Source organism: Podarcis filfolensis, assembly GCF_964270895.1.
Source record: "Podarcis filfolensis genome assembly, chromosome: 16".
In the NCBI taxonomy this organism is placed as follows: domain Eukaryota; kingdom Metazoa; phylum Chordata; class Lepidosauria; order Squamata; family Lacertidae; genus Podarcis; species Podarcis filfolensis.
In genome coordinates this window covers 15,416,353-15,439,815 of record NC_139620.1, presented here as the reverse complement: position 1 = coordinate 15,439,815, position 23,463 = coordinate 15,416,353, and the positions used below count along the sequence as shown (strand labels likewise).

Below are 23,463 nucleotides of genomic sequence, written 5' to 3'. Positions count from 1 at the left end.
AGGAATCGGTGATCTACTGAGCATTCTTCAGGTCTACAATCCGGTGCTATACATGGGGCCTACAAAGTCTTTTCTGATGAATGCCTGGATCAACAAGATTCTCTTTATAAACCGACAGCATCTAAAGGGGCCGCATGTTTGTGTGTGAGAGTGCAAGGTGTTGCATGCCCAAGAGGAGAAGGGCCTGCATAAGAGGGGTGCATCATTCACACATACAAGTGAGCTGTTCTGAAAGCACATATGATGTGAGAATAGGTTCTGCATTACTTCCACAGGCACCCACGTTTTCCCTAGGAAGTCTGGGGTGGGGGTGGGGTGTAAGGATTTAATTTTTAGGGGATCTCCCTCACTTAAGGCAATGTGAGTTCAAGACGAGTGGCACTCTAGAGTGAAAGTGGGGGGGGGGGAATGCCATTTCTCAAATGCTGACTGTTTTGGGGGGGGGATGAAACATTTTAATACCATAAAGAAAATCAAAGCTCCTTCTACAGACTTCTGGGTTTCTTGCTTCAATTGTGCACAATTCTCTTAGAGGAGCTTCTCAAGTGCAGCAAGGCCCCCCCCCCAAGTTCTGACCCCTCAGGTTCATATATTTATCAGTACCTTCCCAGGAGAAGGCATTTTTGGCCCAGACTTTTTACAGTGGTTCTCTGTGACGAAAAGCAGTTTCTTGTCATCCATTCCCCAGCGTTGGCAGGTGGGGCTACACTTTAAAGTTGTCCAAGCATTTAATATTTGCAGACCTGGGGTTTTTTAGGAAACACTTTCAAACTGTTCACTCACAGCTTCTCAGATGCAGCATCACTTCAGCATGTAAGCTGTATACAAAACAACTACCATCACCGCAGTCTCTTCTGACAGCAGACATTATTGTAGTAACATTCCAGTAACATTCAATTCAGTTTTCCAAACTAAATGCTCCACAGATGAGACTAGCATTCACGGGGGTGTCCAGAGAACTGGGGGGAACGGGATGGTGGAAAGGACTGGTTTGATCCAGCAGGGCTCTTGCATTCTTAATTCAGGGAGGGAGTAAAAACTTCCTTCTAGCCTTGCATAAAGTCCTCCAAACCTGCAGGGGGCAGCGCATGACAATATGTGGACTTGTGCAAGCAGCAAAATGTGGTGGTAGAATGGACTCTACGACATCAAGGCCACTAGGGGTAGGAGTGATAATTAAATTTTTAATGCTCTCGTACATTGAGGGGACGTGGGTGGTGCTGTGGGTTAAACCACAGAGCCTAGGACTTGCTGATCAGAAGGCTGGCGGTTCAAATCCTCACGATGGGGTGAGCTCCCGTTGCTCGGTCCCTGCTCCTGCCAACCTAGCAGTTCGAAAGCACATCAAAGTGCAAGTAGATAAATAGGTACCTCTCCGGCGGGAAGGTAAACGGTGTTTCCGTGCACTGCTCTGGTTCGCCAGAAGTGGCTTAGTCATGCTAGCCACATGACCTGGAAGCTGTACGCTGGCTCCCTCGGCCAATGAAGCAAGATGAGCGCCGCAACCCCGGAGTCGGCCACGACTGGACCTAATGGTCAGGGGTCTCTTTACCTTTTTACATTAAGGGAACCAGCACAGTGGAGGAAAGGGCCTTGCTAACTTTCTAATGGCAGAGGAATGGAACCTTAAGCTGCTGTAAAACTTTTTTTTTTTGCAACATGGCTTATCCTTCCTGAAACAGATGTTCTCCAGATCAGCTCCCATCACCTTGAGCCAGCATGGTCAATGAAATGGGCTGACAGAAGCTGTAGTCCAACTATTCATTCAGGGCCACAGCTTCCCTGCCCTTGATCTACAGGGAACATTTTTCTTTTTCCTGGAAGGATGCATTTAAAGGTCAGACCTGTATGGAAACTGTGCTGTCCCATTTCCCCATCTTCTGCTGCCCCCAAGGAGAGTCAGAGCCCACACTTCCCTCAACCCTTGTCTTCAGGAGCAATAATATTGCTATTATTTAATATTTTCTACCCCACCTTCCTCCGAAGGTGAGACTCAAGGCACATTTAAAAACAACATTGACTTATTTATTGCATTCATATCCCAACCTTTTTCCTCCAAGGAGCTCAAGGTAGTGAAGGGAATGAAGACATGTATCGGGAAGTTTTTAAACATAGGATGTCTCACTGTGTTTTTATATTATGGAAGCTGCCTAGAGTGGCTGGGGCAACAAAGCCGGATGGTTGGACGACAACAACAATGCTTCATGGAGGAAAAGTGGGGTGTAAATGAAATAAAAATACAGCAGAACGCTCTTAGAACCAGCAATTAAAATACAGTGGTACCTCGGGTTACATACGCTTCAGGTTACATACGCTTCAGGTTACAGACTCCGCTAACCCAGAAATAGTGCTTCAGGTTAAGAACTTTGCTTCAGAATAAGAACAGAAATTGTGCTCTGGCGGCGCGGCAGCAGCAGGAACCCCCATTAGCTAAAGTGGTGCTTCAGGTTAAGAACAGTTTCAGGTTAAGTACGGACCTCCGGAACGAATTAAGAACTTCACCCAAGGTACCACTGTACACTGTCTGCACCTGAAGCCTACTGCCAGGCAGACGACAATGAGGGAGCCATTCTAACTTCTCTAGGGGAAAAACCCTGAGCTGCAAACCCCTTTCCAGTCTCAGCTCACGCACACAGAGTCATTCCAAAGGGGGTCAGCTGCAGATCCTCTCTGAGAGCTCCAGCAGAGTAGACTCCCCCCATTTGCCATCCACAAGCAGGTGGGAAGGCTTATGCACCAAAGGCACACTGTCCTTGAAGGAGCCCTTCTGGAAGACCACGTCCCCCTCCAACACGGTCAAGCCGTGGGCCTGGCACAAGTCCGCCGCCTCTTCCACGCTGTCCATGGCCAGCAGCCCTGCCAGCCGTGCCAGAGGGTAGCGGGAGTTCCTGGCGCTGAAGCCGTGGCTGAAGGTCATCAAGGCCAGGTGGTGGGCCCCAGCCAGGTGGGGGTGAAGGGCGCAGCTGGGCAGGTAAGGCAGCTCCCGGGCCAGGCGGAAGAAGCGGGCGAAATTCCGCTCCAGGAAGGCCCAATTGATGGTCAGCGCCGTGGACACATCTGGGGAGGTTCGGATGGCATGAGGGAGCTGCAGGGTCTCCCAGAGAGCTACTGGAGAGCCTGTTTGGGGTGGGAGGAGAAAGAAGCAAAACATCAGGATGACCAGGCTTTATACGACCAGGGAAGCAAATTCATTTATTGCTATATTTATATCCCAACCTTTTGGGCATAGGAGCCAACTCCTAGGGGTTGAGGGGGCTTCAGCCCCTCCATAAAATACTTGAGGAGGCTGGGGCCGCCCAAAGTTGATGGGCATTCAAATGGTGTGCATGCACATCATGTGATTATGTGAGCCCCCCCCCAAGTGGGGCCCCCTGTTTTCAGGGATGGAATTTGTTTCTTACTGCACTGATTTCTCACCTTTTCATGGAAGCATATTTATTTATTTCTTACTGCTTTTATATCCCAGCTTTTCTCCCAAGATGCTCAAGGTGGCTTGTATGGTCCTCCCCCTCCTTATTTAATCCCCACAACCATAGCTGTCAACCTTCCCTTTTTTTAGCGGGAAATTCCCTTATTCCAGCACTGCTTCCCGCTGCTATCCCAGATTGTTAGATATCCAGTAGACTGTCCCCGGGACAGGTGAGGCTGCTGATCCCTTACTTTCGAGGCTGCTGATCCCTTAATTTCAAATCTGAAAGTTGACAGCTATGCCCACAACAAACCTGTGAGGTAGGTTAGGCTGAGAGGCACTGGCTAGCCCGATGCCACACTGAGCAGGGTGAGGATTGTAAGCCCTAGTCTCTCCCAGTTCCTAGTACTGTATTCACCTGATCGCCACAACAACCCTGCGAGGTAGGCAAGGCTGAGCTAAAGCATCCGACCAAATTCCCGGGATGAGTAAGGCTTTGACCACCACCCGTCTTCCAGCCCGTCCCTGGATCCCTCACCCAGGTTGTAGAGAAGGAAGAGGGCTTGGAAGCAGGGCTGGGCGGCGGGCCGGGCTCCGTCCTCGTGCTCCCGGTAGGCGCGCCGGAGGGCGGCGAAGGTCTCCTGCAGGTGGGCGCGGTGCAGGTGGGAGTCGAAGCGGGTGGGCGGCTGGGCGCAGAGGCGCGTCCCGGCGCGGAGCAGCCAGATCAGGGCGCGCTCGTGGAGGGCGGCGCAGGGCGCGCCGGGGAGCCGTTGCAGCGCCGCGTCCAGGCGCACCGCGCGCAGCCGGTCGGTTATGAAGGCGCCGCGCTCCGCAGCCTCGGCGGAGTCCCCGGCGTCCGATCCCCGGTCCTCCCGCTCCAGCAGGTGCCGGACGGTGGCCAGCAGCACGTCGGGCGGGCGCAGCTCCTCGGGCCGCGGGGGCGCCTTGCCGGCGGCCGGGCGCGAGTACTCCTTGACGGCCAGCGCCGGGTCCGCCTCGCGCCCCGCGTCCAGCTCCAGCCGGTGCAGGCGGCCTTCCAGGCGCCGCCGCGCGAACTCCTCGGCCGGGCACATCCCCGGGCACGTGCCCCGGAGAGGGGCGGCCTCCGAGCTCGGCATCGACGGCGGAAGCAGCAGCTGGAGGAGGAGAGGCTGGCCCGGGCGGGGAGGAGGCGCCAAAGGACCCGGCCCGGGACAAAGAGGAGGAGCTGGAGCGGGAGGCCTTCGGTTCATAGACTTGTACAGTTGGAAGGCACTCCGAGGGACATCTAGTCCAATCCGCTGCAATGCAGGAATCTTGCTGCTGCTGCTGCTGCTGCTGCTGCTGCTGCAAGTCCCTTCCGGAACTCGGCTCCGCTTTCCTGTGTTATTTGCATTGGGGATGATACTGAGTTTGGGAGTGAGGGGTAGGCTGTACACATGTCGTTGTTTAGTCGTGTCCAACTCTTTGTGACCCCATGGACCAGAGCACACCAGGCACTCCTGTCTTCCACTGCCTCCCGCATTTTGGTCAAACTCACGCTGGTAGCTTCGAGAACACTGTCCAACCATCTCGTCCTCTGCCGTCCCCTTCTCCTTGTGCCCTCCATCTTTCCCAGCATCAGGGTCTTTTCCAGGAAGTCTTCTCCTTCATGGATCACTGCCTTGCCTGGCAAAGGGGCTTGAATAACTCAGAGAAGCTATGAGCTATGCCGTGCAGGGCCACCCAAGATGGACAGGTCATAGTGGAGAGTTTTGGCCAAACGTGATCCACCTGGAGCTGGAACCGGCAAGCCAGTCCAGTATCCCTGCCAAGAAAACTCCATGGACAAAGACAACAGGCTGTACACATGAGCCGCCTTCGAATTCCTGGATCCAGCACGGATTCAGTTCCTGGAATAGGCAGGCTAGCTTCCGTGCTGGATCCAGGAATTCGAAGGGGGCTCAAGCATACAGGCTACCCCTCAATGGGTTTAGGACTGCAGCATAATAAACTTTTTTAAAATGGCATCTTTCACACGAAGTAACACACGGGTTAGAGTCAGAAAAAGGCTCATTTCTCTTTGCTGCTTCGTTTTGTTTGTTGGTGACGCCCAATTATATCTGGTCTAAAATCCCGCATTTCATTTGAGCTCCAAGGGGAGATTTTTAAAATGGCTTTGTATTCTCGAAAACCCGGAGATTGAGTATACAAACTAATGAGGTGCAGCTCTATATGTTCTTATTTCCGTGGAATGGAGCTTCCCCGGAAGTGCTTCTGGCCTTGTGGCTGTTTATTGGCTAGAGGAAAGATCGGTCAAGAAGGCCACATGACATCAAGAATAGCACTTGAAACTATGCCTTCCTTAGACTTATACCTCTAGACTCATACACTGCGACCAGCTTCCGGATCAACTTTTTTGCCTCAAGGGCGGAGAGTTCTCCCCAACATAGTTTTCAACATTGTTGAAAAGAAAAAGGAAAAAAACCTCTGCCAATTCCAACACGGATGCAGTCTCATCTTCTCCCCTTAGTGTAGGTTCAGGCGAGGGGGTAGGGGTCAGCCTGAAAGTGAGGGACTCGGTTACAACAACCATGCAATGTAGTCCTCTGCGGTGCTTCATGGATGACCGGTAGAGTTACAACAGCCCTGCAGTGCAGTCCAGGTCAGAAGTGGGGTCGAGGCTGGTGTGGATTTGCAGCCAACCTCTCAACAGAAAATACCTCTCAGGTTGCAGTAAAAATTAATAAACATTTTGCCATTTCGACTCCCTCGGCCCAGATCCAGCGCTCAGCCGCTGATTTGCCACGTTGCTCTTCTAAAATAGCCAGAAGCGTTTTTTAAAAATACATCACATTGTTCATTCATTCCATCCATCCATCCATTCATTCATTCATTCATAAAATGGTGCTTATATGCCTCTTTCTGTTATCCCGTCTTTCCTTCAGAAGGACCCTTCAGTTTAGGACCTGAATTTAGCGGGTGGGGGAAACCATGACTTTTTTCTTTCCATGGCCAGCTTTCCAAAGTGGGTGGGGAGAGAGAGAGAAATTATATTGAATCCGTTTTCCGGCCCCGTATGTCAGTCTTCAATTTACGAATCTCTTTTTTCGCCATCGACCTGGCAGCTGATCTTCCTTTCCATTGGGCAGGATAGGGAAGGGGCGTGTCCGGGCGAATAATAAGCAATGGAGAGGAAAGTGGCGCAGCGCAGTGGGAGAATCTTCCACTATCTCGACTTCGGGTTCCCGTTTGCACGAGAAGATCAACGAATAGGGACTTCTCGTGGAATCTTAACACATAGTCTGCTCAGAAGTAACTCCTAGGCCAGCAAAGTGTCCGAAGGCTGCAATGCAGTGATGCTAATATACGCACTTACCTGGGAGGACGCCCCATTGAACTCTGTTGGGCTTTTTGAGCAGACATTCATAGGTTTGCATTGCCAGAAGTTCAAAGTTCTTTCATAATCCCCGCCCCAAAGTCAAATAGAGAAGCGGACAAGTTCATTGAGCAAAAGTATTTTCTTCTTCTGACCAAACTGCGGGAGGCAGTGGAAGACAGGAGTGCCTGGCGTGCTCTGGTCCAGGGGGTCACGAAGAGTCGGACACGACTAAACGACTAAACAACAAAAAGCGGCTGTGCTTCCTTATTGCATTGATTCCAACGGATTAAAAAAGAAAGGAGATGGTTGGGAGAAGACCCCTCTAAGTTGCCCCGCATATGGAGGTTTTGCTAGAGCGGCGGTCGGAAGTCCGAGTTGCACAAAAGCCTCTTTTCTGTTTGTACCTCTTTGGTCCAAAAAGCCCCGGCATTCCTGCGTGGGCGGGGCGGCTCCTTCCGCCGGCGCGAGAGGGAGATGGGGCTGCTCAGCATCCTGAAGAAGATGAAGCAGAAGGAGCGGGAGCTGCGGCTGCTGATGCTGTATCCTTCCGCGCGGGGCAGAGGGGCGAAGGGAGAGGGGAAGGGGTGGCGGGGCCGGGCGAGGGTCCACGCGGGGCTTCGCATTCCTCCGCCACCTCCTTTTGCTCCGAGGCGTTGAGCAGGGCCAGGGCTGGGGACCAGCAGCATTTCTAAGCTGCATCCTCAGAGTCTTCTGAAACTAAGTGGCAAAGGGCGCCTCTGTGCGTGTGCAGAGTGCAGAGTGCCTTTGCCTCTCAGAGCAACCCGTGCAAGTCGAACCCGCGCGTCCACGCATCCCGCAGGGTATATGGCGAGAGCCAGCAGTTTCCTAGCAGACTGCATAGGAACACGGGAAGCTGCGTTATACCCAGTCAGACCATTGGCACATCTGTCTCAGTATTGCCTACACTGGCTGGCAGCAGCGGCTCTCTAGAATTCCAGGCCCTACCTGGAGGTGCCAGCAAGGACTGAACCTGAGATGTTTTGCATGCAAAGCACACTATCTCTGCCACTGAGCAGCAGGCTTTGCCCTTGTCTTGAGGTTCCCTGAAGAAACCTGCGGGAAATTGAGGGAGGGAGTGCAGCAGGCCTCCTCCTCCTCCTCCTCTCTTGCAATTGTGTCCCTTTAACTCGCCTCCCTATGTCAGGGGCCTGGACAATGCCGGAAAGACTACGATCCTGAAGAAGTTCAATGGGGATGAGATTGACACCATCTCTCCCACGCTGGGCTTCAACATCAAGACCTTGGAGCACCGCGGGTGAGGGGCTCCATCCCCTCCCCTTTCCCCATAGCTGCCAGGGGGCTGCTGTGACAGGAGGAAGGGGCTCTTCTCTGCATTCCTCCCTCCCTTCCTCCTTCATTGCTGGCCTAGAACCCCCCCCCCATTTCCTCCACCCCTTTGTCACCTGCCTGTGGGTCTCCTCTTTGCAGGTTCAAGCTGAACATCTGGGACGTTGGGGGGCAGAAATCCCTGCGCTCCTACTGGCGGAACTACTTTGAGAGCACCGATGGCCTCATCTGGGTGGTGGACAGCGCTGACCGCCAGCGCCTAGATGACTGCAAGAGGGAACTCCAGAGCCTTCTGGTGGAGGAGGTAGGAGCCCGGGGGGGGGGGGGGCTGGGAGTGCCTACCTGCTCTGCAGCAGAGGACAGAGTGGACCTTGCGCTCTGCCTGGCCTTGGCACTGCAAGGGTTAACCGGGCAGGGGGATTTGACGCTGGGTGGTAGGACACTTGCTTGGCATGCAAGAGCTCTCTGCTTCAGTCTCCAGGTGGAAACCCCTGCTTGAAATGCCTGTTTGTTACTGGGTCTGATTCAAGGTGCCCAAGTTGTTATTAGGCCCCAAATATCTGAAAGGTTGCCTCCTTCCCCACAGACCCTCTCGGGTGCTGATATTGGCAGAGGGGGGTCCCATTGGTAGCTCCTCAACCCCCAGAGCCTCAGTTGGGGGTGGCAGCCTGGAGGAGGGCCTTCTTTGTGGCGGCCCCTAAGCTGTGGAACTCCCTCCCCACAGAGGTGCGACTGCCACCTTCATTGTACAGCTTTGGAGAATGCCGAAGACACATTTCTTTACTCTGGCCTTTGACACCTGAGGTGTATATTTTTAGGATACACCTTTTTCTTACGTTTGCAATCTTCTTTAAATTGTATTTAAGGTTGTGTTTTAATGTTGCGACCTGCTCAGGAATCTTAAGGTGAAGGGTAGGCCTGGGTGATACCTGGTTTTCAACATCACAATATATCACCAGCTAAACATCGGGATACTACCGATATATCACAATGCCTGAAATAAGAATGGAACTATGAAGAAGCATTGGCTGGCTTCACGGTTTTCCCCACATTGTGTTTTTTGCAGAACACACATGTGTATCATGATTTGTGATATATTGCCAGGTCAAAAATTATGAAACCCGATATGACAATATGGACTTCAAACCGGTTTTGGACAGTATTTCGCCCAGCCCTAATGAAAGGTGGTTAATAAAATAATAACAGTAAAGCTCTGGAGACCCACTTCCAGTGCTTTTTTCCCCTTAAAAAATGTTTAGGGGTATTCTCATTTTCCAACTCATATTGAAATATGGCCCCTCAATGAGGCCAAACTTAGATTCACAAAATGTTTAGGAGTATGCGTACCCCTGCGTCCCCCCAGAAAAAAGCACTGCCCACTTCCTGTCATGGTGGGCCAATCTTCCCCAAGCCCTCCCATCAGCCCCAGTGATCACTGGGAGTTGTAGTCGAAAATGGCTGGCATAGAGTAGACGATACTGGCTAGCTGGCCCACTGGCCTGACTTGGAGTAAGGCCCCTTCCTGTGTCCCTCTTTAAATCAGCCCTTTATTTAGAATCAGGAGGACCATAGCTCATGGTAGGCAATGCACACTCTGCTTGCAGAAGGTCCCGGTACCACGAGGACTAGAATCTTAGTTTGTTTTTAGGGTCCTTGGTTGGTGGCAGAGCACTTGCCTTGTACGCAGAAGGCCCCGGGTTCGTTTCCCACTGGCATCTCCCAAGAAGGACCCTGGAGAGCCTCTGCCAGCCAGTGTGGACCATACTGAGCTTGGCGGACCAATTGGACGACTTGGGATAAGCCTCCCTCCTTCCTAGGTCACGTCTTTGTTTCTGTCTCAACAGCGCCTGGCGGGGGCCACCTTGCTCATCTTTGCCAACAAGCAGGACCTGCCTGGGGCTCTGAGCTCCAGCGCCATCCAGGAGGTGAGGATCACTAGCAGTCCTGGCTAGTGAGCAGATGGGGCGGCTTTGGGTACCAGGCAAACCAAGGACGGGAGGGTGTCTCACATGGCTTTGAGGAAGTTAATTTCAGCTCAGTTTATTTGGCCAGCAGACCATAAACATTGGATATGGCATAGCATTATCTAGACCAGGCATCCCCAACCTTCGGCCCTCCAGATGTTTTGGACTACAATTCCCATCATCCCTGACCACTGGTCCTGTTAGCTAGGGATCATGGGAGTTGTAGGCCAAAACATCTGGAGGGCCGCAGGTTGGGGATGCCTGGTCTAGACGGCCATAGCATGGACACAACACAATTTTCATCCACACAAATTGTGCCTTTTACGGTAAGAGAGTAAAAGAAGCCATGGTGAGTCAAGAATGCTTAAAATTATGGACGTTTGTATTTTTTGGAGTTGGAGGGGTCGGGAAGCACATCAGCCCTAGCCAGCGCAGGGCTGATGGGAGTTGTAGTCCCAAACATCTGGAAGGAGCCTGCTTTACGAAGGCTGTCCTGTGTGGTACCCGACCTGTAGCCTTTCTGGGTGCTACCCACCACCTCTTCACAACAGTGATTTCAGTGAGCCTGGTTTCAAGGCCCACTTGCAGGCTTTCCCTTTGAGCTCGCCAGATGTATGGCCCTCACCCCCCCCCAATCTTTCTGCCTCTTTCCAGGCTCTCGACCTCGACAGCATCCACAGCCACCACTGGTGCATTCAAGGCTGCAGCGCCTACACTGGGGAGAACCTGCTTGTGGGTATCGATTGGCTGCTGGACGATATATCCAGCCGGATATTCACCGCGGACTGAGAGGAGGAAGGGGGAAACGGGCGCAAACACCTCCAGCTCACCTGCTTTGCGTGGCTTCATAACTTGGAACTGTTTTCCCCGGCTGGGCATTTTAAGGGCCTTTCCTGGGTGCGGCCCTCATCAAGAAAGCTGCTCAGCTATGTTGGGCAAGAGTGGGGCGCCCCTCTTGTTTCTGTCCTAGGCCATGAGCCAGGCCCCGCCTGCGGAAGGACAATGAAGGTGTATGTTCAGGGTCTCCCCAACACCCCAGTTCTCTGTACGGGATCGTGTCATATTAAGAACATGCCAATAAAGCTGTTGTTGTGGCTCTCAGGACTGGCACACTGGATGGGTTCCTAGGCCCTGGAGCAGCCTGGTTGGTTGTCTTCATCCCAGCATGGATGGCTGGGGATTCCTCTGCCTTGTGTGGCTAAGGAGATCTCCTTGGGCTTGTTCTGGAGGAAATCTAACTGCCAAGGTTGTCTTCTCACGGGTCGCCAGTGTGGTGCCCTCCAGACGTTCATTATTATTAATTTACTATCCAAGAAGCTCAAGGTGGCAAATGCACACAGTTCTCCCCAAACTCATTTAACCTGTGCAACAACCCTGTGAGGAACCTTAAATATTTTCCCCCAAATACTAAAAAACAAAGGCATAATTTTACCTCCACAAATGGCAAAGGCCAGTCCTCACAAAGATGTCAGGCAAAGCAAGAGTAGATTAGTACTAGTAGCAGTAAGCTGCCTTTTCACCCTATGGTTGCCAAAGACTGTTGTGAGTTTTCCCCCTCAACCTGAAAGCACTGCTGCACCCTGGAACATTTTCTAACAACAGCAACAGCAAAAATGATTGCAAACTATCAGACTTAGTGCGGCAGCTTACATTTTCCTGCCTACGGACATCAGGCAAGTAAGCGTCTTCACTGTCCTCCTTTTGGGTGCAGGCTGAAAACGTTTTAATTTAGGCAAGCCTATCTCAGATTCTCCCACCTTTACCCACACCCTACTCCCTATTTTAGGGGCCAATCCAGATATCTAGATGCTGACATGTTGCTTTTGATTATTTTTAAGTGTATTAAACTACTATTATTGATAATATTTATTGTATACTGTTTAGAGAGGTTTACTATGAGTGGTATATGACATTTTGTTAAATAGCAAGTAAATAAAAATAAGAGAGTAAATGACAGGGCAGGAACAAGGGAGATGAATGTGAGAAGAGAGGGAGGGATGGTCTGGAAACCCAGGGGAATGACAAAAAATGCAAAGGAAAGAATAGAGGGGGGACACACACACCTCTGCTAGCTCATATTTCATTGATGATACTATTTGTCTAAGAGGAAGAAAAAGTATTTTTAATATTCAGATTTTTGCAGGGGAAAAATCCCTGCTCCTTTATTTCTCATTAAAGAAGCAACTTAAGCTGGTCCTCCTTAAACCACAGGCGCCTCAGCCTCCTGCAAACGTGGTCCCCTTGGAAAGACAGATGGAGCTTTCTTCTCGCGGGATTGACTGCCCACTCCAGGCTTACTATGCAAAACGTGTCCAGCATAAATTCTGCAGGCCCAGTGAGCCCCACCCTATTCTGCTCCCTTAGTCTTGCAGCAGGACGCAATGCGCGTCGGGCACTTTGCAGAGGAGCCCTGACGCGTGCTGTCCGGGCTTGCACTTGGAAGACGCTCCCTCGTCTCTGGAGTATTAGGCAATGGGAGCGGCCAACAGACCGCGCATGCGCACTACGGGGGGAGTCCGGGCGCCAGAGGGAAAGGAGGGCAGGAGCCGCCCAGCCCGGCGGTCCTGGATTTAAAGGGGCCGCAGCGCCCGGAGGGGCGGCAGGATGTCCCGCCGGGTGAAGGAGGAGTACCAGCGGCACTACACGGTGACCGAGCACCGCAGCCACCCCAAGGGCTACACCGAGTACAAAGTGACTGCCAAGGTGAGGAAGGGGGAGCCGCCGTACCTGGGGAGCCGCCTAGATGCTCACCTGGAGGGATTTGAATCCGCTGCACCTGTTCGCGGCACCTGCCTCTGTGCATGTGCAGAGTGCAAGCTCAGAGCAGGCTCGGGCAAAGGGGGGGGTGGCTTCCAGCTTAGGGTGGGCTTGCTCTCCTTGCAGAGGGCTTCTGGTTCTCCCCTCTTGCTTTTACCTGGAAGTAAACCCAACTGAGCTCAGTGGGACTTACGTCTGAGTAGACACACAGGAAGGGCCGTAGCGCGGTGAAAAAGCGGCCGCCTTGCAAGCAGAGCATCCCAGGTTAGATCTGCGGGGGCACCTCCAGGTAGGTATGGGAGAGAGCCCTGCCTGCTGGCCTGAAATCCCAAAGAGCTGCTGCTGCTGCTACCAGTCAGTGTCGGCAGTACTGAGTTGGTCTGACCTGGTATAAGGTAGCATTATTGCAGGCTACATGGCTGCAATCCTGCATGCATCCCTGTAAGTTTCATTGAACTCTTGAGTACATCTGGGTAGGAGAACAGCTCCCATCCTCTCTCCTTAACCTGGGAATAATAAGGACCGCCTTCTGGCTCAGAGTGGGCCTCAGCTCTGGCATTTGTGCCCACACTCTGCTCTCTGCTCCGCCCTTGGGGGTTCAGCTGTGTCTCAGGAATGGCAGAGATCTTTTCTTTGGATACCAGGGCCCCCTAAAACAGGGAGTAGGGGGAGTCTGTTGGGAGAACCTGAGAAGAGCTTTCTGGGTCAGGCCATGGTGGGCCCACCTAGTCCAGCATCCTGTTCTCACAGTGGCCAGCCAGTTGCCCCAGAGAGAAACCGGCAAGGAGGATTTGAGCCTCTTATTCCTTGACTGCTAAGCTTATTCAGGAGTCTTGGGTGAGGTACCTTATCAGAAGCTTTTCGAAAGTCCCAAATATACTATGTCAAAAACAGATGAATCGAGATGCTTGTTGTCCCTCTCAAAGAACTCCCAATAGGTGTGTGAAACAGGTCTTACTCTGGTGAAAGCCATGCTGGCTCTGCTTCAGCGAGGCTTTTTCTTCCCTATATGCCTGGTTGGTTTATCTTTTAAAAATATTTTCTGCCAGTTTTTTGGAGACCATAGAGATTGCAGTGCACACTCCACCCCAAGGAAGATGCCCCAAGGAAACCCCACCTTCCTTGGTGCAGGAGGAAAATAACGTGCCCCCTCCAACACACACACACACACACACCCCTTGCTGGCTGAAAATTCCTTGCTTATGCTCAAAATCTCACTTTTTGTCCCCTTTCCAGTTTGTCTCAAAGGTGAACCCAGAAGATGTCAAGGAGGTAGGTCCTTGCTGGGTGACCCAGGCGGGGTGGGAGTGTGGGCCTTGCCAGCCGCTTCAGAAATGTTATCCATTTTGTTTCTACTCTGTCATGCCTCCAAGGAGCTCAAGACAGTTTCATAAAGCAGGTGGTACCCGGGGGCAATGGGATTACCTAGGGTGCTGCTAAGAGGCTGGAGTGCTGGTGGTGCACATACCGGTATCTTCCAGACTTGGGTCATGTTCCTCGGTTCTGTTGAGTTAATTAAACGAAAGTGATGTTTAACTGGATTTCGAACAAATGTGAATTAACAGTTGCCGTTTGGGATTTTGTCCTCAGTGGGTCATGCAAAGTGCTATTCTGAGCAGTGCTTTCTGATGGATAGGGTAGCGAGCACCGGGGAGGAGTTTGTGGGACCCATAAGGTTTGGGAACTAATGGTGTGAAGAAGAAGAGTTTGGATTTGATATCCCGCTTTATCACTACCCGAAGGAGTCTCAAAGCAGAGCGGCTAACATTCTCCTTTCCCTTCCTCCCCGACAACAAACGCTCTGTGAGGTGAGTGGGGCTGAGAGACTTCAGAGAAGTGTGACTAGCCCAAGGTCACCCAGCAGCTGCATGTGGAGGAGCGGGGAATCAAACCCAGATTACGAGTCTACCGCTCCTAGCCACTACACCACACTGGCTCTCTGTGGGCAGTACTGTGTGGTTTAGCTGCAGTAGGTGGGCCATTGGCCTGACTCTGAGGCAGCTTTGTAGATCTTCCACAGGAGAAAGGGCACTCCAAGCACGGTCCTCATGCCTCTTCCTTCCTACAGATCGTGGTCTGGAAGCGGTACAGTGACTTCAAGAAGCTGCACGGGGACCTGGCGTACACGCATCGCAACCTCTTCCGTCGACTGGAGGATTTCCCCCCCTTCCCCAAGGCTCACGTCTTTGGTGAGGATCTCCGGCTGGGTGGGAGATGGGCAGCGGCTGGGCCGAGCCAAAAGGGGGGGGGCACATCTGATCTGACATCCGTCCCCACGGGGGTCAGCCAGACGCCCCTTCTGGGAAGCCACTAAGCAGGAGCCGAGCAAAATATGGAATTGGAAACATGGAATTGGAAGGCACCCCCCCCCCCCAGTGTCATCTTGTCCAACTCTCTGCAATGCAGGAATCCCAGCTAAAGAATCTCTGACAAATAGCTGTCTGACCTCACTTTAAAAACCTCCATTGAAGGAGAACTCACCACCTTCTGAGGGCGTCCGTTCCACTGTCAAAACAGCTCCTACCCTTGGAAAGTTCTTCCTAATGTTTAATTTAGCCGGGGTCTCCTTTTTTCTTGCCATTTTAATCTGCTTCTGGAAAAGCAGAAAACAAGCTTGCTCCATCTTCCATGTGCCAGCCCTTCAGATATTTGAAGGTGGCTAAACAGCTGTAACATGGACGCTTTCTTCCTGCTGCTCCAGAGGCTAATATAATAATGATGAAGATAGTAATAATAAATTACTTGTACTTTACCCTTCTGACTGGGTTGCCCCAGTCTAGGACCTGAACTTGTGATTCCCAGTAATCTGCTTTTAAAAACCATTTAAATTTGGGGGGGGGGGGACAATCACAATATCTTGTGGTAGCAAATTCCACAGCTAAACTATGTGAAGGTGTGCCTCATTTTGTCTGCCCCAAATCTCCCATTGTTCAGCCCCACCAGATTCCATTTTTGAGGGTCTGCAGCTGAAAGTTTTAGGTTCTGGTGATTTTTTGCCAGGCCAGAAAAACGGAGGCCTCTTGTGCATTGCTTCAGGGTCGTTGTCGCTGGTACATGAGAGCAGAGGTGTGTGTGTGTGTGTGTGTGTGTGTGTGTGTGTTCTGATCCCCTCACACACATGATTTGAATCTGTTCCTCTTCTTTGCAGGCCGATTTGAGCCTGAGGTGATTGAGGAGCGGCGGAAAGCGGCTGAGGTGATGCTACGCTTCACCGTGGACATTCCAGCCTTGAACAACAGCCCTCAGCTGAAGGAGTTCTTTCGGGTATTTTTGGCCGGGCAGGTTTTATTTATTTATTGCATCTATTTATTTATATCCCACCTTTTTCTCCAAAGGTGCTTCAGGTTGGCGGCCATCCCTGCCTCCTGTGGGAGGGAGTTCCGTAGTTTAACTCTGTGCTGTGTGAATAAGGAAACACATAGTTAATGGGCCCACCAAGAAACCCCCCCACCCCCCCACAGCAATTTCCAAGTGGTCTCCCTGCCCACTGCCACTACCACTCCAAAAATGCTAAAGCCATCTTTGGAGTAGTGTCCCTGGGTCCCTCCTTGGTTGCAAAAGTGGCACTGGGTCCTTGCCTGAAGTTTTGCCCCGATCCTCAAATAAAGGACCCCTCGTCTCCCCCGCCCGGCCAACATTTGGACCCACTCTCTGCTGCTTCTGTCTTGCAGAGTGGGGAGGGGAGGAGACCTCTGGAGACCCGCGACCTGCCCTCTCTGCCTCCCCCTCTGATCCCAGTGCCACCATCCTCGGAAGGAGTGGAGCCAGCGGAGGATGCTCTGGGATCTGTGGATGAGCAGGTGCTCCTGGACTCCAAACAGGGGGGCCTGGATTTGGAGCAGCAGAACCCTGATGTTGCTCCGGAGGCAGCGAGCGAGGAGTGTGGTGCCCTGCAGCCCCGAACAGAGGAGGAAGGTACAGCCTTCTAGAGCTTCGGGCATAAAACGAGACAAGCTGTGGATCTGGTTTGCATTTTGTTTTCCTCATGGAGAGAAAGGCACTCTGCACATGCTCAGGCGCGGTATTTAATTTTTTTCCTTACTTGAACAGAGACCATGATAAGGTTATTTTTGGAGAGAAGAGATGGGTAGGACAACTAGGAGACATTTCTTCTTCTTTTCCTGTTCCTTCTCCCTCTCCTCACCCGTAGAGGGAGCAGTGGGAGCCCTTGCAATGATTGGGTGCTGGTGGATTTAAAACAGCTGAACCTATTAACAGCCTGAGGGCCACAACCTTCCAGGGGCCACATTTCAACGGTGGCAAAAGTGGGTCTGGCTGGAGATTTGAATAAGATTTTTAACGTAAGGAAGGCAGGGGACGTGTGGCCCTGGTGGTCCTCCTTGACCTCTCAGTGGCTTTTGACACCACTGGTTTGGATTTGATATCCCGCTTTATCACTACCCGAAGGAGTCTCAAAGCGGCTAACATTCTCCTTTCCCTTCCTCCCCCACAATAAACACTATGTGAGGTGCGTAAGGCTGAGAGACTTCAAAGAAGTGTGACTGGCCCAAGGTCACCCAGCAGCTGCATGTGGAGGAGCGGAGACGCGAACCCGGTTCCCCAGATTGCGAATCTACCGCTCTTAACCACTACACCACACTGGCTCACACTCGTGTCCTTCTGGAGTGACCTGGGCAGGTGGGAGACGGAGGGTGCTGCCTTGCAGAGAGGTTCTGTCCCTACCTACAGGGTCACTGCCAGAAAGTAGGAGAGGGTGACCCAGCTCCATGGCCTGTCTCCCACACTTTTTAACACCTGTATGAAACCCTTGGGAGCTGTCACCTGGGGATTGGGAGCAGGTATGCTGGTGGCAAACACCTGTATCTCTCCATACCATCAGCAGGAGGAGAGTCTGGGCAGGTGTCTGCTGGCAGTGATGGACAGCTTAAGGACCAGTGAACCGAGGCTGAAACCTGTAAGGATAGAAGCATGGTGGCTGAGCGGTTCCAGTGTCCAGGAATTAGGTGTATTTCCTGGGAGGGCCAGGTTGGTCGCCCGGGGGATACTCCTAGATTCCAAATTGTCCCTGGACTCCCAAGTGGCTTTTGCAACCAGGAGTGCCGATACCTGTCAAGGCTTTGGGAAAGCTATTCCTCCCCCTGTTGCAGCAAGAGCAGAGAAAACAAGGTAGAGTCTTTTTTAATGAGTTTATTCAATCATAATACAGTGGTACCTCGGGTTACATACGCTTCAGGTTACATACGCTTCAGGTTACATATGCTTCAGGTTACAGACTCCGCTAACCCAGAAATAGTACCTCGGGTTAAGAACTTTGCTTCAGGATGAGAACAGAAATTGTGCTCCAGCGGCGCGGCAGCAGCAGGAGGCCCCATTAGCTAAAGTGGTGCTTCAGGTTAAGAACAGTTTCAGGTTAAGAACGGACCTCCGGAACGAATTAAGTACTTAACCTGAGGTAACACTGTACTTAACCCGAGGTACCACTGTAAAAAGGTAAAGGGACCCCTGACCATTAGGTCCAGTCGTGACCGACTCTGGGGTTGTGGCGCTCATCTCGCTTTATTAGCTGAGGGAGCTGGCATACAGCTTCCAGGTCATGTGGCCAGCATGACTAAGCTGCTTCTGGCGAACCAGAGCAGCGCACGGAAACGTCGTTTACCTTCCCGCCGGAGCGGTACCTATTTATCTACTTGCACTTTGACGTGCTTTTGAACTGCTAGGTTGGCAGGAGCAGGGACTGAGCAACGGGAGCTAACCCTGTTGCAGGGATTCGAACCGCCGACCTTCTGATCGGCAAATCCTAGGCTCTGTGGTTTAACCCACAGCGCCACCCGCATCCCATGGTACCACTGTAGTGAGAGACAAAAGAACGCAGCAAGCCTTAACAATGGTGTTGCTCCAAACTGGGCTTCTCCTCCCTCCTTCCTAGGAACAGCATCTCCCTTTACAGTGTCCACTTGTGGTCAAACGTCTTTGATTCCTTTGTTTCTGCACTCTTAACGAACCCTGCCAAGTTCTGGGAGAAGGGGGATCAGAAATACCCTCTGATGACAACGTGTCACCTGGCTGCCCTGCCACAATTCCCACCCCCTTCTTCTAGCCCTTCCCAACTCTTCTGTTCATCTGAGCTGTGACTTTCCACAAACTCCTGCTATAAATCGATTCTCCATCCCTCTTCTCCTGCAACGTCATAAAGGGGGTGGGGGGGAATGATCCATCTTGCCCTCTTGAGTCCAATCCCTGACAATACCCAGCTGAGCCAGATTTGTGGCCAGTCCTAGATCAGGGCATCCTGGCCCCAGTTGTCCACACTCTAGTGACCTCCTGCCTGGACTGCTGTAATGCAGCCTATATGGGATTTATCTCAGCAGTTTCCAGACTGGATGTGAGCCTCCGCAGGCTGTACCTTTTATGGTGTTCACCTCACAAAGGAGGCCTCCGCTAAGGCTTAGCTTGTTGGGACTCATGAAGGTGAGTTGTTACAATGACGCGGGGGGGCGGGGCTTTTGCCTCTTGGAACTGGATAGGAGGGGAAACAATCTGACCTCTGACTGGCGCACTTTCTCTGTGCACCTGTAGAAGATCCTAAAGGCCCTGCGCATGTCCAGAGTGTGCCTTTCCTTCCGCCAGTCTGGCCAGGACAACCTCTGTAGCCCATTTGAGTCCGAGTGCTGATTGAGCCATTGCAAAGCCTTGTCACTCTAGGCCAGGGGTTTGCAACCTTTAAGACAAAAAGAGCCACTTGGACCCGTTTCCAAAGGAAAAAAACCTGGGAGCCGCAAAACCATTGCGACATTTAAAGCATGCGCGCCGCTGCCCTCCGATCTGACAGCGGGCGGGAAGGTGACGTCGGGATGGTGCGTGACTAACGCACGCACCGCCCCCATGCGACGTCACAGCCAGTACAGCGCCCGCCACAGTGGGGAGTGTCGGGGCGCACAATGCGCCTCCTCCCCTCGCTAGTATCCGCCCCGGAGCCGCGGCAAAGGTGTAAAAGAGCCACATGCGGCTCCGGAGCCGCGGGTTGCAGACCCCTGCTCTAGGCCATGGGTAGGCAAACTAAGGCCCGGGGCCTGGATCCGGCCCAATCACCTTCTAAATCAGGAATCAGTGTGTTTTTACATGAGTAGAATGTGTCCTTTTATTTAAAATGCATCTCTGGGTTATTTGTGGAGCATAGGAATTGGTTCTTTTAAAATATATATATATATATAATCCAGCCCCCCACAAGGTCTGAGGGACAGGGGACTGGCCCCCTGCTGAAAACGTTTGCTGACCCCTGCTCTAGGCGTTTTCTGGGTTGGGGGTTATCGATGCCTTGCACTGATCAGTGTCCCCTCCACAGGGAGGCCCTCCTCGCCCGAGAAGTGTGACGACGAGGCCTTGGATGCTCTCTTTGCCTTTGGCGGTGACGAAGAGGAGGAGGAAGGCGAGAAGGGTCTGGGGTCGCCCTCCCGCGGCCCCTTGTCGCTCCAGGAGTTAGCCCTGTTTGATCCCTTCTCAAAGGAAGGTAGGTAGGCTCAAACGCCAAGTGGCAGGGAGGGGGGGGCCCTGGACCATGTAGGATATAGGTAGCCAAGTTGCAGGGTCCCTCCCCACTTCTGAACAGGAAGATGAACAGCAAGCTGAATTGCATTGTTGGGATTTTACTTTTAGTTTTTCTGTACTGTTGCCACGATGCTTGGCAGTGGAAAGTATTCTGGATGGAGCAAGCATATGGCTTGCAGGGTACTCCTGGTTACATCTTAGGGGCCAAATCCTCCTCCTTGGTTTGCTAGCTATGGCCGTTCCTGGTCAGGGATAGCCTGACCACTGTAGTCTGTGAAGCTGGACTATTGCAATGTGCTTTGTGTGGGGCTGCCCTTGGGCCTAGTTCAAACGCTCCAGCTGGTGCAGAATGCAGCAACTAGACTACTGATGGGAGCATCTGACCAAGAACATGTGACAGCCTTGTTAAAACAGCTGAGCCAGGTTCAAGGCCCTTTTATTAATTTACAAAACAACTTTGGTCCAGGGTATTTCACTTTGACCACTGAGGTCATCTGCAGGAATGTCGCTGGTCATTCCCAGAGCTGCCAAGGCTCATTTGACAACAAGAAGAACCTGAAGCCTTCAGTGTTGTTGGCCTGGTCCTGTGGAACTCTCTGCCCCTACAGATTCAGCAGGCGCCTTTTGTGCCAACTTTTAAATGCCTGCTGGAGACTTTTCTATTCTGCCATATCTGTGTAGGCAATTAAAAGTGCATCGTTCTGCAATGGTTCATTGAAGTCTGTTTTTAACTTTTTAATAGTTTCATTGTACGGTTTTGTTTTTATTGCCATAAGCTGTTGTAATTTTTTCTTTGTTTAAAAAACTGCAGTGGTGTGCAAATATTTTTGTAAGTTAATAGATAAATAACATTTTTCTTTGTTCTCTCCAGACCCCGGTGCAGCCAGCCTCTCCCACGAGGAAGAGCTGGCCGATCTCGCTGCCTCAGGACATGGACCAGTGCTTTCTGCCCCCAGCGCAGGAGCGGGCCAGGTAGCCCAGGAAGGAGCTGCTGCATCGGACCCAGGCAGTTACCTGCCATTGGCCACAGAGCGCATCAGGCAGGCCTTGGAGAGTGAAGCTGCCAAGGACTACAAGGCGGCTTTCTGTGGCTACCGCAGCGGTGTTGACCTCTTGCTGCAGGGACTGCAAGGTAACGGGCGATGCCTGATCCCCAAACTATATTCCAGCTCCCCTCCCCTGGGCACCTCCCCATGTGGAGGGCCGGGGAATTGGTCTCCGAGAGTCAGAGCCACAAGTCCATGTGGCTTCTAGGAAGTTAGCCCGTTTCAACTCGCTGAGGCTTGCTTCCAAGTAAACGTGGCTGTAAACTTTGCCTTTTCAAGGTCTCTGAGGGGATCCTGCCCCCCTCACTTTAATCTCCTTTATTTATTTCAAAAGATTTATATACTGGTTGATTGCAAGAAGAAACCTCAAAAATGGGCGGGGGGGGGGGGGAGAGAATGGTTTCATAATTTTTGACCTGCCAATTTATCGTGAATCACGTGTGGGCACGCGATGCAAATATCACAATGCGGTAAAAACACCCAATGCCTCCACATAGCTCCAACCTTATTTCAGACATCGTGATATATTGGTATATTGCGATGCTTAGCCAGTGATATATCTCGATGATGAAAACCAGATGTCGCCCAGCCCTAGCCATCACTGCCTGCTAAAGGCATGAGTTCCAGAGGTTTAACCACGTACTGTCCTGTTACTCGTCTTTGTTGGGCTTTGGGCCTTCTGCATGCAAGGCAGATTGCTCTAACTGCTAAGCTGCTGCCCTCCCACCCTTTTGTTGCCAGGAGGGTTGTAGCCATCAGCCAAGACCTGCTCCTCCCTTCTTTCAGGGGACCCTGACGCAGCTCGCAGGGAGGCCGTGAAGAAGAAGACAGCAGAGTACCTCCAGAGGGCCGAGGAAATCTTCCAGCTGCACCTGAAGCACCTACAGCTGTGAGTGGGGCTTCCAAACCCCGCACTCCACCCGCAGTGGCCGTGCGTCAGCTTGGGAGCAGAATGGCCATTTGCTTCCTCGTTGACCCACAGCCTCACTCTGGCATAAGCTGCCTGGAACAGATCCAGCCCCTTGACTTCACCCGAACCCTGCCTCACTTTTGTTGGGAACTTAAAGCCGCACTGTAAAAACAATACATGTTTGTAAATCTCCTTTCCACCCGTGTGTCTTGGTTTATTCCCACTGCGCCTGGACGACCGTAGAACCTGCTGGATCAGGCCGAGGGCCTCCCTTGTCCATCATTCTTTTCTCAGAGTGGCCAACCTGGTGCCTCTTCTAGGAAACCTCCATCAAACTCAGGAACTGCATGTGTCAGTTTGGGGGAAAAGAGAAAACAACCCATGCAGGCAGCAGCTTATAAATTACAGCAATAAGATTTGTTCCAACAAAATTTGATCCCTCAGGAGCTTTCCACATTTTAAAACTTGCTTCTCAATGAATAAAACTTTTCCTTGTCATTTTCACAGGGAGAGTCCTTTAAAAGAGGCCCTGTGGATACAGAGTACACATGTTCCACAGGGCCTCTTTTAAAAGACTCACCCTGTACAAAACTCGCTTCTCCAATAAATTATAGAGATTTCCGGTATTTAATTGTTTCACATTGTTTGCTTTTTCAGTTATGCATCCTTTTTCTGTTGGCAACTGACCAAGCCTCCCCACTGATGCCCAAACAATTGGTTTTTATCGCAAACAATGTCATTGGAACAAATCTTATTGCCGTGATTTATAAGCTATTACCTGCACGGGTGGTTTTCTGTGAGGAAACCTGCAAGCAGGACTTGAGCACCAGAGCCCTCTCTCCTCCCGGAGCCAGAACAGAGCCATCCTGGCTAGTAGCCATCAATAGCCTTTTCCTCCATGAATCTGTCTCATCTTCTTTTAAAGCCATCCAAGTTGGTAGCCATCACTGCCTCCTTTATATCAGATATGTGCTGCATGAGTAAGTTCTTTTTTTTAATCTGTCCTGAAGCCTGAATCTGCCCAGGAACTCGGTCAGCTTTTGGTTCTCTTCCCACCTAGGGAACTTTAATGCAAGAGAGGAAAAAGTGCATTTTAACTATTCTACATTTTGTAAAATGCACAGCTGAAATTGGGGGAAGGGGCCCTCGTGTTCCAGGGCCCAGCCTGCTCCTGCAATTGCCATCTGTTTTAACTGTTTTTAATTCAGAATTTTCGCTTGTAA

At 51.7% G+C, this 23,463-nt stretch overlaps 4 protein-coding genes across 4 annotated transcripts in view; 3 read left to right on the top strand and 1 right to left on the bottom strand.

Annotated features, from left to right (window-relative positions):
- Positions 1–2,003: 2,003 nt before the first annotated feature.
- Positions 2,004–5,186, bottom strand: SAC3D1 (SAC3 domain containing 1). Its single transcript, XM_083592021.1, has 2 exons — positions 3,948–5,186; positions 2,004–3,117 (listed from the first exon to the last, which is right to left on the bottom strand). The coding sequence occupies exons 1-2, from the start codon at positions 4,957–4,959 to the stop codon at positions 2,654–2,656; spliced, it is 1,476 nt and encodes a 491-aa protein (XP_083448147.1). The 5' UTR covers positions 4,960–5,186; the 3' UTR covers positions 2,004–2,653.
- Positions 3,347–23,463, top strand: part of GPHA2 (glycoprotein hormone subunit alpha 2) — a gene marked incomplete at its 5' end in the record, with an annotated part of 53,147 nt that continues 33,030 nt past the window's right edge. The window contains one exon of the mRNA XM_083592075.1: positions 3,347–3,639. The remainder of the gene's footprint in view (positions 3,640–23,463) is intronic.
- Positions 5,327–11,122, top strand: ARL2 (ARF like GTPase 2). Its single transcript, XM_083592070.1, has 5 exons — positions 5,327–7,288; positions 7,915–8,025; positions 8,199–8,361; positions 9,902–9,982; positions 10,676–11,122. The coding sequence occupies exons 1-5, from the start codon at positions 7,224–7,226 to the stop codon at positions 10,808–10,810; spliced, it is 555 nt and encodes a 184-aa protein (XP_083448196.1). The 5' UTR covers positions 5,327–7,223; the 3' UTR covers positions 10,811–11,122.
- Positions 12,517–22,439, top strand: SNX15 (sorting nexin 15). Its single transcript, XM_083592044.1, has 8 exons — positions 12,517–12,724; positions 14,015–14,050; positions 14,847–14,967; positions 15,927–16,042; positions 16,450–16,693; positions 20,082–20,246; positions 21,156–21,416; positions 22,117–22,439. The coding sequence occupies exons 1-8, from the start codon at positions 12,626–12,628 to the stop codon at positions 22,221–22,223; spliced, it is 1,149 nt and encodes a 382-aa protein (XP_083448170.1). The 5' UTR covers positions 12,517–12,625; the 3' UTR covers positions 22,224–22,439.